This window comes from Anarhichas minor, unplaced genomic scaffold (assembly GCF_050575085.1).
Source record: "Anarhichas minor isolate MPS153535 unplaced genomic scaffold, ASM5057508v1 ptg000012l, whole genome shotgun sequence".
Lineage (NCBI taxonomy): Eukaryota > Metazoa > Chordata > Actinopteri > Perciformes > Anarhichadidae > Anarhichas > Anarhichas minor.
In genome coordinates this window covers 742,934-756,647 of record NW_027466458.1, presented here as the reverse complement: position 1 = coordinate 756,647, position 13,714 = coordinate 742,934, and the positions used below count along the sequence as shown (strand labels likewise).

Here is a 13,714-nt window from a genome sequence, read left to right as displayed (position 1 = left end):
CTCAATCTCTAGTTTCAATACAGCATGATGTTCATTTAGTGAACTATGGTTCTCGTCTTTATTTACTAAACAACTACACGGAAGCTGGACCAAGACGGCAAACTTCATTATTCCTCTCAATGTTGACAAATGCAGCACATTCGTCGAGCCCTTGGTGCATTCTTTTAGGCAAACACACAGCATGAACTACTAATGCTGCTTGGACACATATGAGACTCTCTGCCTGGAGGCTGAGGGAGTAGGGCATCTGGTCTCCTAGCAATAAGCATGTGTGTGTGTGAAGATGTGGGTGTGTGAGGGCGCTTGCGAGTGTAAGTGCGTGTGCACGTGCGCTGACAAAGTAGCCCAGTGCGGTCAACACTCATTAGTGAAAGAGAGAATCCCCGGATGAGGTGCGCTGTGACAGGAAGGACTCTCTCGTTAGGGGACAAACACACACACACACACACACACACACACACACAGGGTCAGGCTGCCCTCGGTGCATAGAATCAGCCAGACATCAATTAGTCCATGGATGCATGCAATATAGTCTTGCGAGTGCAGTGGCCCCGGCAACAGCTCCGTTGATGCCGGCCCTGCAGGAAACGAAGACTCGGTATGAAAATAGAGAAAACCGAGTCCACTTTCGGGGAGCAACTCGTCGTCGCTGTGCACTAAATAACAGGTTCTTATTTGATAAGATCACACTAATCTGATCAAAAAATATTTTCTTCTCTTTTTTTTTTGGCCACAGATGAGTTTCACGTACTGTAAACTTGGGCGGCAAAAATAGTCTGAAAGGATGATTATATTTCTGGAATAACTACCAACCGTCTAGCGAGCAGATGTAGCTGGGCCATAGACGGATGGAGACAGCAGGTGGAGGACCTTGATCCAGGGGACGGGCTATTTGTTTTGGTCTGATGCTGCTTATTAGATGGTGTTTTGCTCGGTTTTATGCAGATGCCGCTCATCTGCCAGGGAAGGGCCTCCGCCGGGACGCGGCTCGCTCAGGATCGGAAAAATACTGAATTCATCTCAAACATGAAACAGCTCCGCCATTTTATCTTGAGCGGGTTCAGACGGGGCCACGAGATGTTCGCGAAACCTCGCGCGCACACACACACACGTCGTCTGATGAGTAGCTACCGGGGCGCAATCGCACATGTTCTGATAATCAGCGCCATTACCGTCTGTTTACTCGTAATATTAACCGATCGACGCATTAAGGAAACAGGTTGGAGGCGTGGGGCAAGGCTTTGGGGCGATCACCGTCCCGTGTGCACTCTGGACTGCATTATCCGCACGTCATTACCCGAGCATATGGGAGCACGCCGCCCCGCTGAATTATGAACTCGACTTTGAGCTCGGATTAGTCCCGGTGCCTGCCTCCAGGGGACCGCCGGCACACATCTATCGTCTGGTAAAAGGATGGTGGAAACGAGAGGGTTAATTAACTGATGGCCTGTGCGGCACGCGGGGTGATGGAATAGCTTTTGAATTATGGAACAGCGACGAACGCTGCGGCTGGTGGCGTTCGGCCATATGTCAGCGCGCGCCTCCTGCGTCTGCGGCTCGGGAGACAGCTGGTCAGATGGCGCGCGTTCAACAGAGTTAGGGACCAATCAATCAGAAGCCTGTTGAGTTGTTTAAGCGGAGGGTGGGGTCATCTGCGATTCGATCGCTTTATGGATTCGACAGGGGAACTGTTTGCGGAGATATGAAATCGTCCAATCAGTCGCGCCACCTGATAATTGAGAAAGTGTTAGTAAGGGTCTGCTAGAAAGCCCGAGGACGATCCAAAGTGGCAGTTTAAGGGCTCACTTCTCCTTCTGTTTGCTTCTGTGTTGGTTTGTGTAACAAAAAACTGTGCTGCCATTCTGACTGGCACTTTATTGAAAAAAAATGATTTTTGATATCAAGAGACCGGCCTGGTTAAATAAAGATCACATACCCCCCCCCCCCCCCCCCCCCCCCCCCCCCAAATAAAGACCTTCAGATATTGAAGATGCGCAGCAGTTCCATTATTATTTCTCACTATCACAGGTCAGCATTGTTAAACTTCCTCTCAGCTGATAACAAGCCTTTAAAGGATTTAAGAGAAATGGACTTTCTAGTTATATTAGAAATAAAATTAAAAGTCTTGAAAAAATAAAAAAAATGAACTGACTGGATGAAATATAGTTTGACTGCTTATATGCAAAAAACATGTTTCCTACAACCGCTCTGACTTTGCTCAAACCAATTTGAGGTTGTTTTTTATCGCAATAATTTTAAATGGATTTTCAATTTCGACGATTTATTTTGACAATGATAACTTCTTGTGCTGTCCGTCTCTGGTGTGTGTCTGTTCCCAGAGATATGCCTCGGGTGCATCTGTACATCTGTCCTGTCATTGCAGATGTTCCGAAGATGCATCATACATATCTCCTTGTGACTCTCATGGTGTTTATGGAAAGGTCCCTGTCATTCTAATAAGACAGTTTCTATAGATAAGATCTGGTCTTGTCAGAGCAGTAGTTGTAGCTTTTACAATAATATCCGAGGCGGGGACCGCTGCCAACGCAGAGATTTCTGCCCTCGCTGCGAAGAGCGTGATGGAGATAGCCGGCTATTGTCTCAGTCTCTGCTGGGCCAAAAATTATATGGTCACACTGATCAATAGTCTCTGTTACACATGATGCATTTCCCATGGCTCTGGCTGTCAGCTTTGCTCCATCTGTCCCTGGCTGTTGCAAATTGCTGCAGTCCCTCTCTCGCTCGGTCTGACACACACACACGCACACACACACACACACACGCACACACACACACGCACGCACGCACGCACGCACGCTGTTTATTCGGAGCTGGGTTCCCTTGAGAACTGTGAACATTTAGGCACAAAACAGGACTGCTGTTACCTTTTGAACTGCTCCCGTGGAAAATAGAATGTTTGTTCCACATCAACTAGGACGATTGCGTAATGACTGAATGTGATGCGGTGACCCTTCTGCAGACAACGTGATACGAACGCACAACTCAGTCTTTTACAAAGAAAACGGGTAAACATCAGATGTCCAGGGTTGCAGAAAGAAAGAGAGTTAATTGTCGGTTGAACAACGCGGGTCGGCTTAATAAGTTCAGGGGGGGGGGGGGGAGAAGTGATGCTCACCAGTCTGCCACTGCTATAAATACTCTTAAAGACCGCCGTCCTAGTAATTGTTTATCGCTGATGGACCATGAAATGAACAATTAGATCGGAACATCAATACATTTCACACTTTGATGCCGATGCAGAATTTCAAAGTGCTGGCGAAACCTTAAGACAGACAGCAGCATCATTGTCGCAAAGTCTCGCGGATCATTCTGCATAGGGTCTGTTGTCTTGTGAAATATCCATTTATACATATTTGTCTCGTACAACTTAACGATGGATGAAATACTCGGTTGCGTCTCAAACGAATGCCTGTGAAATAAAAAAAATAGTTCCCCAGCTATTGCCAATTACATAATGCACAATGTTTGCCATCTAGCAGTGTGCAAACATGCATAATTAAGGGGATCAGTTTGACGATCATCGACCTTATCTCCTACTTCTCGTTGATCGACATGTCTATATATAGCACACTGATAAATAGTCCCAAAAGGAATGCTCTATGAACCGCCAGCCCAAATCGAATTTACTTGATATTCTACGAACTAGAAAGTTGGGCTAGGGTTTTGACAACAACCATATGCTTCTTAATCATTCCATCATTCTTTCAGCATCAGTTAAGATAATTATTGATTACTGTCTAGTCTCCTGGAAGATGTCTACAGGAAGCTGCATTGACCTTAAAGTGCTGCTTTTGTTAAAGCATCCATCCGTCAGAAGTAAATAGAGTAACAGGATGTCAGGGAAATGTTTCCTTCCGCTGCATAAACTCTGCAAGTGTAACAACTTGTTTGATGTTCAAGCCGTTTGGATGTTCTTCAGTCGAAACCTGTGTTTGCTTTTGTCCCCTTTGTTTCTGACGTCTGTCTTTGTCTTACTCTGTAAAATGTCTTTAGTTGTTAATGTGTTCATGTACTTGTCTGCACTTGTTTTGTACTCACTTTTCTACACTAAAATTTTTTTAAATAAAATGAAAGGACATTCGGCACTATTGTTACATACTTAAATGGATTGGTATCCTCAGTCCAATACGTGAATTACGTTATTTCAGAAACCATTACAGATACCGGATCGCATTTGACCCGTATCTAACAGTAATATAATAATTAGAGGTCTAATCGTTACTACCTATACTGCAGCTGAGAGAGTTAGGGGTGTGAATACATTGTGTTGTTATACAGAGAGCATAGCCATGTGTAACAGTGTATATGTCCTATGCACAGAGAGATAAGGCATCCAAGTGAACAAACCCCCCTCTGTGCGTCCATTCTGCAGGGCCTGTATGGTGTCAGGAACACTGAGCTGTGAGGAAAACAGCTCGCCACAAGACCGTCTGGGCTCAGCAGGAAGTGCCGCCGTATTTACTTCCAGGTCAACCTCAGACGTCATGTGGACCAGATGCCTGCTCTTCGTCTCGACCTTGTTTGCTTCCATCGCCATTGGTAAGAAACGGGACCACCCGCAGCACAGATACACATTTTTGAGGCGGTGCTGGTTTGTCGGCCTGTACTATAAATGTACTAAAGTGTTGGCAAGTTGTTTTTTATCGTTGTTTTGTTATTTTCAATTGAACGCATGTTGAAAGAGAAAATGAGATGCTAATTTGTAGCCAGCCAGCGGTTTAGAGGTATACTGACCACCAACTAGCTAGCTTAGCGTTAGCGCCAGAAACTGCATGCGACACTATGGACCTCGCAGAGGAGCTGGACGGGATTCAGCTCATTGTTCATGGAATGGGTTTTTGAAATGTCACAGTAGGATTTAGCACAGGTGTAGATGATACAATTAACGATGGGCTGAAATCCATTCATGTGCTTCGGTCTTGGGGTCCAGGTGTTGCTCACGGCGGCTCGCTTTCACGGCTAATTAGGACGTTTTAAAAGAGAAGGGCCGTCTTTAATGGCTGCTAAGATAAAGGCTTATTGCAGCGGGGGGGGGGGGGGGGGGGGGGGGGGATCTGCACACACTGGCAGACAAAAACACATTTTTTACAAACTATAAAGTTGGGTTCCACATGTTCGGATTGACTTTATCTGCCCGCAACCACAAATTGAAGTAATGACTGTAGACTTTGACTCCTCATCCAAACACCCCCCCCGTCACACACACACACACACACACACACACACACACACACACACCAAAGCAACACTGCAGCTGCGAAACCCTTAACTCACTTACTCTCGTTTACACGTAGCTTCTATCTTATTGCAGTGCACATTCACCAGCTCTTCTAACTTCCCTCTCTCACACACACACACATTTAGACTGCGCGCACACGCATACACACAGTAGGCTGTCTGTATGTTTCCTCCTCTCCCCCGTGACGGTGGGCTTTGAAGACTCCTACAGGGAGCTCTGGCCCACTTGGACTTAATCCTATTAATGGCTGCTGTCAATCACGCTGTTGTGAAGGAAAAACTGCTGCAACATGTGCAAACACACACACACACACACACACACACACACACTCAAGCATGTTCTTGTACACATACCTGCCAACAAGCATGTGCACAGATGATATACTTTGAACACCGAAATACTGTACACCCGTAGAGACACAGATCCCCCTTAAAAAAACACACATAAACAGTCGAGCACACACACACACACACAGGAAGTGCTCACAGGCCGCCACTTAGACACACGCACACACAGAGGGCTTTGCCTCAACACGGAGAGATGAGTTTCAGTCAAAGGTATTTGCATCAATGTCTAAAGAATAAGTCGACATATGCAAATGGTGCTGTTTATACTGAGCGGGGATTAGTTGAAACAAAGACAGTTTAGACACACAGCAGAGAGCAGCTCCGTGTTTCCTGCAGAGCTGCGTCTTGTCATCATTTCAGGGTTACGTGGAGACAAATAAAAGAGAAAAGGAAAGCGTGGAATTGTTTTTTTGGGACAAAAGCCACAGAAAAAAACTTTTCACATTGTTCACAGGTGAGGCTGTTGTGTTTTCATGGTATTCGTTGACAAGAAAACAACATCCTTCCACTACTCAATACTTTCCGTCAGAGATGCACAGATTGCGATTTTCTCGGCCCATTCAGATTTTTCCAATTTCTTTTAAAGTCTGACCTGCCGAGTACGATTTTTGCTGATTCCAATTTCCTAATAACTCCGACAGCGAGGCTTAATACTTTTTCTTTTTCTACCACTGAATGGAAATAGTCCAAAAAAAGTATTATTATTATTTCAATCGTCAATGAAAACTGTCAAAAATTCTATATGCTATCTTTTTACTTTGTTAGTTTTATCTATAGTGGTTATTTGCATAAAATACACAATTCAAATGAGTTGTGGCTATAGTGTTAAGAAGTTAAACGGATCACAATTCCCTTTCTAATATCGGCTTTGCTGTGAAAACATCTCCTTGAAACAAGTGGATTTATTCAAGTTCCTCACCAAAAACTAAATTATACAAGCTTAGAATTGAATAATACATTTCAAATGCCCATGGTCATCCTAACAAAGAACCCCGGTGCTATGGTGTGATTATAGGAAAAAACGTCTGCAATATTTATTGAGGCAACTTCTTTCGTTGGGTTCCTTTTTCAATAGTCCCAAGGGAGGAAGGTCCCTGACCAGAAGTTCGCCTCAATGAAATTACACAGGCTTAAGTGGGCGGATGCTTTTCCTATCATACGTTAAGTCCAACAAGCCTTTAGCTGGTGAGCAAAAACTACTTGTTTTTGGACAACAACGGAGCACTGTAGCGTAGCGGAAGAAGCTATATTTGGCAGTATTTGTTATTAGGATCAACTCATTGTTGGGTCATTTTTTATTTTTTTTAATGGGATTTATTGACAGCAAGAAAAAACTAAATATCCTTTCAAAAATCATAACTCTGGTGGATATTTTCTGTTCTAACTCCACATCGCAGACACCAGCACTGGTTTGGCGATCAGAGTGAGAGATCACCTTTTAAAATCTCTCTCCCCTTCCCTCTCACCTTCTCCTCCTTTTCCATTCATCCACCTCCTCTTCTCCACTCTCTCGTTGTTGGCCCAAATGTAAAAATCGATTGCCTTTTGTCTCAGCCCCCCCCCCCCCCCCCCCACCCGAGGCAATGAGAGTGTCTGAATAAGATCGTCCGAGCTGTCCGCTGCTGCCAGGTTTCTGTCACCCACTCCTAGACGACTAATGACAGACACATTAACATGCGCTCGCCGGCTCACACCTTAGCGGCGTGTGTGTGGAGACGGAGGGGTAAACATCGGGCGGGTTTACGCGTCTGTATCAGAAGAGGTGCTGCGTGACTGCACATGATTGTTTGTGTGAAAAAAAAAAAAAAAAGACAGATTCAAACAGTGCATGTTTTATAGGTGAGGCAGCTGATATAAATAGATGAATCAAACGGTGACAGATGAGACAGGACAGAGCATTTACTGCAGCGTATGAAGGCAAGAGTGTCTTTTAATTGGAATATAGATAGACCCCTTATTTGAATCTCGTGTGTGTGTGTGTGTGTGTTTGTGCCATAATGCTCTCTTTATGCCCTGTAAGGCAACACTGTACGACATCTGATCCAAAGCCAGTCTAGACAGCTGCCGTACAATACGGCGTATTGATCCGCTCGCGCTTCGGTTAACCCCCCCTTTCTTCACAAATTCACATTCGTGCTCACGGAGGCGGACGTGACGTGGCCATTGTGAAACTAATAAACTAACACTCTTATGAACAGAATTATGACCCACTGCCCTAAGCGCTCCCCCTCACACACACACACACACACACACACACAAAAAGTTCCTCAAATCTTCAGCCCCCACTGAGACACACATCCTATCTGAATGTGTGCTTAAAGTATAATCACAGCCTGCAGTGATGTACGTGTGTGTGTTCATTAGAAAGGACATTTTCAGTAAATGTCACTTATATATCAGTCTTATCTCTGAGCTAGCGCCTGTCCTTATCAATGTAGTTCCCTCAGGTACCAGCGCCAAGCAGGTTTCTGCCTCTACATGTCATCACTCACCGCATGTGTGTGTGTGTGTGTGTGTGTGTGTGTGTTGTGGTGAAGGACAGTATTAAAATAGAGCCCGGCCAGAGTGTCATCGAGCTCATTCAGATTCTTTGCCGCATTCGTGTAACCATGACGCTCCCCCAGCCAATGAGAGCGCCAAGGGGGGGGGGGGGGGGGGGGGAGGACAGGGTTGCTATGGTTATAGTGACAGGGAGAGCAAAGGGAGGTGATGCCATGCCTCGCTTTTCAGGGATGTTCGGAGGCCTGATTGTTGAGCGGTCGTGCGCTTGACGTGTGTGCGCGTGTGCTTTTGAGAAATGATTCGGAAAGGCCTTGACAGGATGAATTCGTCAATAAAAAGGAAAGTGACAGAACAACAAGCAGTCACGATCACCGGGCCTGTATACATAAACAGCAGACTTAATATATTCTATTTGTTTATTGGACAGGGACAATGCATATCATGTATATTGCACCGGATATAGCTTCAATTCTCAGTCGTGGTCCTTGGGTAGGGGTAGCCTGTGACAATATGAGGTGAATATGAAATGAAACGATAAAAACTACACTGCGATCGCAGCAGGGCTAGGGGATGACAAAGGCGAACAACACGAGCGAGCACCTCGGCTGATAACCTATCCATCTATCAAGGGAGGACGGCTGGTGCTCCCAGGACTCGTTGCTCTCAGGAACAGAGAATAACAACATCCAGGCTTCACCACAACAACCGAAGTCCCTGGGACCATCCAGCCCGAGAGCATCAATAGCACGGTCTTATCATCACAAGACAATATGTAGAGAGTGTTAATAAACACATGATTAAAAGGATGAGGACAAAATAAAGAGCCATTTGTATTGCATTCGTAATCGGATGGCGGTGGAGTTTTATGGCATATGCAGAAGTTATATAAGGCTGTGACCACACAGTCAATAACTGATGGCAGGATAAGATAGGGTACCAGAATGTAGATTCATAGGGTTTGTTAGGAAAGATTATCTTTTAACCCATTCATGAAAATCAACAAATAAAACATCAGAAATAGTTTTAATTAGTTTATTAAATTAAATAATGTTTTAATAGTATACTCTTCTAACTAGAAAGGTGTACATAGTTGAGTGCGGATCTCCGCCAGGTGTGTCTGCAATGACCACATCTGTATCGGCCCAAAACTGGCCAACTCCCCGTCTAGACACCAGTGGGCTGTGAAGCGTCATAAAACACACTTCATTCCAACTAAAAAAGAAGCGGCGATGTAAGCACGCAATCGGCTCCAAGTGGTCGGAAATGACATTTCATAGAATCTTGCCAAAAACAAACCTCATCAAGCTGTCTGACTGCGTAGCTGCGAGTACCAGTGATGTTCTCAGCAGTGTGTGCTCTGGAAGTGTGAGTCACCGCGACCACATGCAGCCATAACTGGCCACCCAAATTACTCTGCAACAGAGATTAGCCGTGGACAGACACAGAGGTGCACTCACACACACACGCACACGCCTGATCGCATGATCATCCTGGCCGAGATGACAAAGATACCCGTTGTTCATGTTCTTAAGGAAATATTCTGATTGATATTTACCGCATTCAGCACAGACTTGACACAATAAACCGCATGAGATCCATATCACATTACAGCCAAGAGGGACCTTTTTCACAGCAGACATTTCGACTTGTCACAGCAGGAAAAGCACAGGTGTCATCGATAACTTTAAAAACGACTGCATTCAGGGTTTCAGGGTCCAGGTATTGTGTGTGATGGCTCAGTGTCATGGCTCACTGGGACACTGAGCCATCCTGAAACAAAATGTGTGTCACCTGCACTTTTACCGCCATGACAAGCCAAAAAAGTCTGAAGGGTGACAGCGGCACCTGCTGCAAGGTGAGGCATCCCAGAGGCGTTTTCTCCTGAAGCACTTTTTGTTTTGTATCATTTTGTGATTGCAGTGTTTATTGTCTTGGGACTTTTAAGAGCACAGGCCTGTTCATATCCCATGTCTCTCTGCACCACAGGTGAGAACTGTGGTGCGGAAGCTGCTGCCGTCTCCCTTTGTGAACAGACATTCAGGTCATAAGATATCTAGACGTGATTAGTCAATGGAAGCTTGATTGCTGTTTGGTCTTGCAGATGTTTCATCATCCGAGAGCCTTCATCATCAAACAAGCAATGGAGCAAAGCAATAGCAGGAAATAAAAAATAAAAAGATCCGGGGCAGATCAGTAGCTCCAATCTCATTGGAACTAATGACATGTTAACTCTCCCTGCTTCAGTACAGTAAGAGTGGATGTTTGCATCGAATTTGGAACTTCTGAGAATAACGAGGCATTGCCATCTTTAGATTAATCTCGGCAACACTAAAAAGCCAGGCAATTTACTCTCTATCTGGAGTGATGTCTAAAACTGCTAACTGCAAAACAGTAATTACCAAGTCGACTCACTCGCAACAGTGGACGTGCCCTTATAAATATTCGTCCGTGGTGCTATCGTTTTCATATAGTGTGGATAATTAGTCTATATGACAAGCGTACAAATGCAGTCTTAGTGGAACACAATCTGTGCTTGTACAATTTAGTCCTCCAGTGCACATTTTTCAAAAGACAGCTCCACAAATAGTGTGTGTTTTCAGCGGGTATCATCAAGCAATCCTCTTTTGTGTGTCCAGCCTTCGGCCGCGCCCCGATCCCCATGGCGGTGGTGCGGAGGGAGCTGTCCTGCGAGTCCTACCCCATCGAGCTGCGCTGCCCGGGCACGGACGTCATCATGATCGAGAGCGCCAACTACGGCCGCACCGACGACAAGATCTGCGACTCTGACCCCGCCCAGATGGAGAACACCCGCTGCTACCTGCCCGACGCGTACAAGATCATGTCGCTCAGGTCAGTGTATGTGTGTGTGTGTGTGCGTTTGTGTGTGGGTGAAAGCGAAGAGAAAGGACACACGCCTTTCCAACGTAGTGTACCAGGGGGGGGTAAAAAATAAGAAATAATAGGAGAAAGGTGATGGAAATTCTGTGGTGAGTAACCCGTGAGTCACGCACCCTCTCTGTTCCTGTTCATGCGTACAGCGACCATACAGCTGTAGAAACCTTATCACACAATGGGAGTTGCTCAAGTAACACTTCCTCTACAGCTGGCCCGTGTGATAGCCTCCTCTCCTGACAGTGCCATTAGGAGCTCAGCCGAAGACAGAAAGAGGGCTCCACAGAGTCAGCAGTATAGCATTGAACAGGGGTTACAATACATAGTTTTGATGTTAAAAATTAAGCATAACACCAAATACCACATACCTCAATATCAATAATGAGACAAAATTGTAGAGTTGACTATTTTATGCTTTTACAAAATGTTTAACAATAAGATTTTTGATAAAATAGTCATCACTAATGTGGATATACTGACTACGTGGGATCAGGTCTGTGTTGCCCTTTGTTCAAGTTGAACGGTGTAATTGTACACTATGGTGTATGTTTTCAATATATGTCCATTCCGCACAATGTGATTGGTTGAAGTATTTTTTTCATGGATGCGAAAGCTAAAAAAAAAAAAAAAGTTCCCGAAAAAAAGAACTTTTCGGCTGCATAATATTTACATTTTGGGTGAAACTAGTCATGACGAAACAGCAATTCAAATTATTGACAGCTAAAAAAAAAAAGGCTTGGTCAACAGTGATGGGTACGACTAGAACGCCATACATCATACCTACAACCTATACGCGGTGCAGGTATGATCACGAGCGCGAGCTGAAAAATAATAGCAAAACAAAAATAGCGACGAGGGGAAAGCAATGCTCTGTGTAATGAGAACGTCCGGATATAAATTATTCACTAACGTCACCATTAGTATCTCTATTTTTCACGCGTCACCCAACTTTGAGTGCTCTTTTCCTGTCCCAATATTGCTGCTGTCGTCTTCCTCTCTCTCTCCATCGAACCACCTGTCTCTGTTGTGTGGCAGCGCTCTGATTGCGATTGCTCTGGCCTGGCTCGGCCTCCTCTCCGCTCGCTCCGGCAGCTGCAGCTTGTGTGGCCACCCCTCTCCTGCGGCCCTAGCCATCCATAATTTATACACATGCGTGCACACACACACACACACACAGATACTCACAGCATGTGCCACACGCAGCATAGACTGCCCAGGGGCTACACCAGACTTTAAGCTCCAATTAGCAGAGCCAGAGGCCAGACTTAATCTTGAGGGATCCTCCGTGGAGGTGACTCAGACTGGATAAAACTGTTTATCACATATATTTTCCGTGCGTGTTTGTTGCAAGACTGAGCCTGTTTGTGTGTGTGTGTGTCTGTGCGTATAATGCTGCAATGCTCATGCGTTTTAAAGCACCGGCGTTACGTGGATGTGAAATCCTTGAGTGTGTGCTCATGCTTGTTAATGTGCACTGGAGGCCGTGTTGGGGGCTTGTGTGTCCGTGCGTGCATTTCAATATTTTTTTTTTTTAGCTCTTTCTCATACCCCCTCTTCGTCAGTGTGCTTCGGCCCGACTGCCTTCCACTCTCTCATTCCCTCTATGTCTGTATCGTCTCTGTTTTTTTTTCGATCCCCAGCTCAACTGGCTGATAAAATCAGAGCATGTTCCGCCTGCCCAGTGTTTCCTCAGTATCACATTCTCCCTTTTGTTTTCCTCTCCACTACTCTCCAAGGCCAGGGAGTGTGTGTGTGTGTGTGTGTGTGTGTGTGTGTGTGTGTGTGTGTGTGTGTGTACGCCCCACACCACATAATTGGTCTTGATATCAAAGCCTCATATCTCCAGAGGGTCTCACAAGGCTTCTCAGGCAACCTAGAGAGGACCCGATAGCGCTGCATTTCCCAGATTATCTCCCCATTGGGATACACTGGGTTGAAGGGGAAACGAAGCAGCAGCCATGAAAGTTCCGCTTAATCTGTTTTAGCGATATGCCGGCCCCAGTTCAATGACTCACTCTGTTTTTATCGTGTTTTGAACTGAGATGACTCTATTTAAAAATGGCTACTGAGCATTCTTTGTCTTAAGGTTGCAGCTCACTTCTATGTTGTTTTCCGTTTTACCCTTATTATTTAAAGCAGTTGTATTCAACATTCAGACCATTAATATTGCAGCAAACCAATATTTGCTATGTAAAGATGTAGTGGAGTAATGTCTACCTGACCAGACAATGAAGTCGCTCTCTTTTTGTGTTTGTTGTTATCCGATCTCCTCCTTGCTTTGTTGACATAGCCGGGCCGTCCAGGCGTTCTTTGCACGCATGTTAGCGTGCCCCGCTGGCTAGCTCGCGGCCACCGCTCTGCACTGCTCTCACACGGCGGTTACAGCCGATAGCGCCACCTCGACCGACTGCAGTGTGGAGGAAGTGTAGCACCAAGTCTTCGGTAACCACTCAGGTTAACACCGTTAGCTCTGTCCGCAAAATCGCCACATTTTGCAACGTTAGCACCGTTAGCTGTGAGACGCCGGCGACAACCTCCTGCTCCGCCGAGTGAAGCTTCTCTCTATTGACCAGCAGGGGGCGACTCCTGTTGCAAAAAGAAGTCAGATTGTATAGAAGTCTATGAGAAAATGACTCTAGTTCTCACTTGATTTATTACCTCAGTAAACATTGTGAACATGAGTTTATGATCTAAAGCTAGTTCCAAGTCTTCT

General features: G+C 45.4%; 1 protein-coding gene across 1 annotated transcript in view; it reads left to right on the top strand.

The window, feature by feature from the left end:
• The first annotated feature begins 4,505 nt into the window (after positions 1-4,505).
• adgrl3.1 (adhesion G protein-coupled receptor L3.1) overlaps positions 4,506-13,714 on the top strand; it is an 82,588-nt gene continuing 73,379 nt past the window's right edge. Inside the window, exons 1-2 of the mRNA XM_076090829.1 lie at positions 4,506-4,560; positions 10,746-10,959. Coding sequence (XP_075946944.1) covers positions 4,506-4,560; positions 10,746-10,959 — 269 coding nt within the window. The remainder of the gene's footprint in view (positions 4,561-10,745; positions 10,960-13,714) is intronic.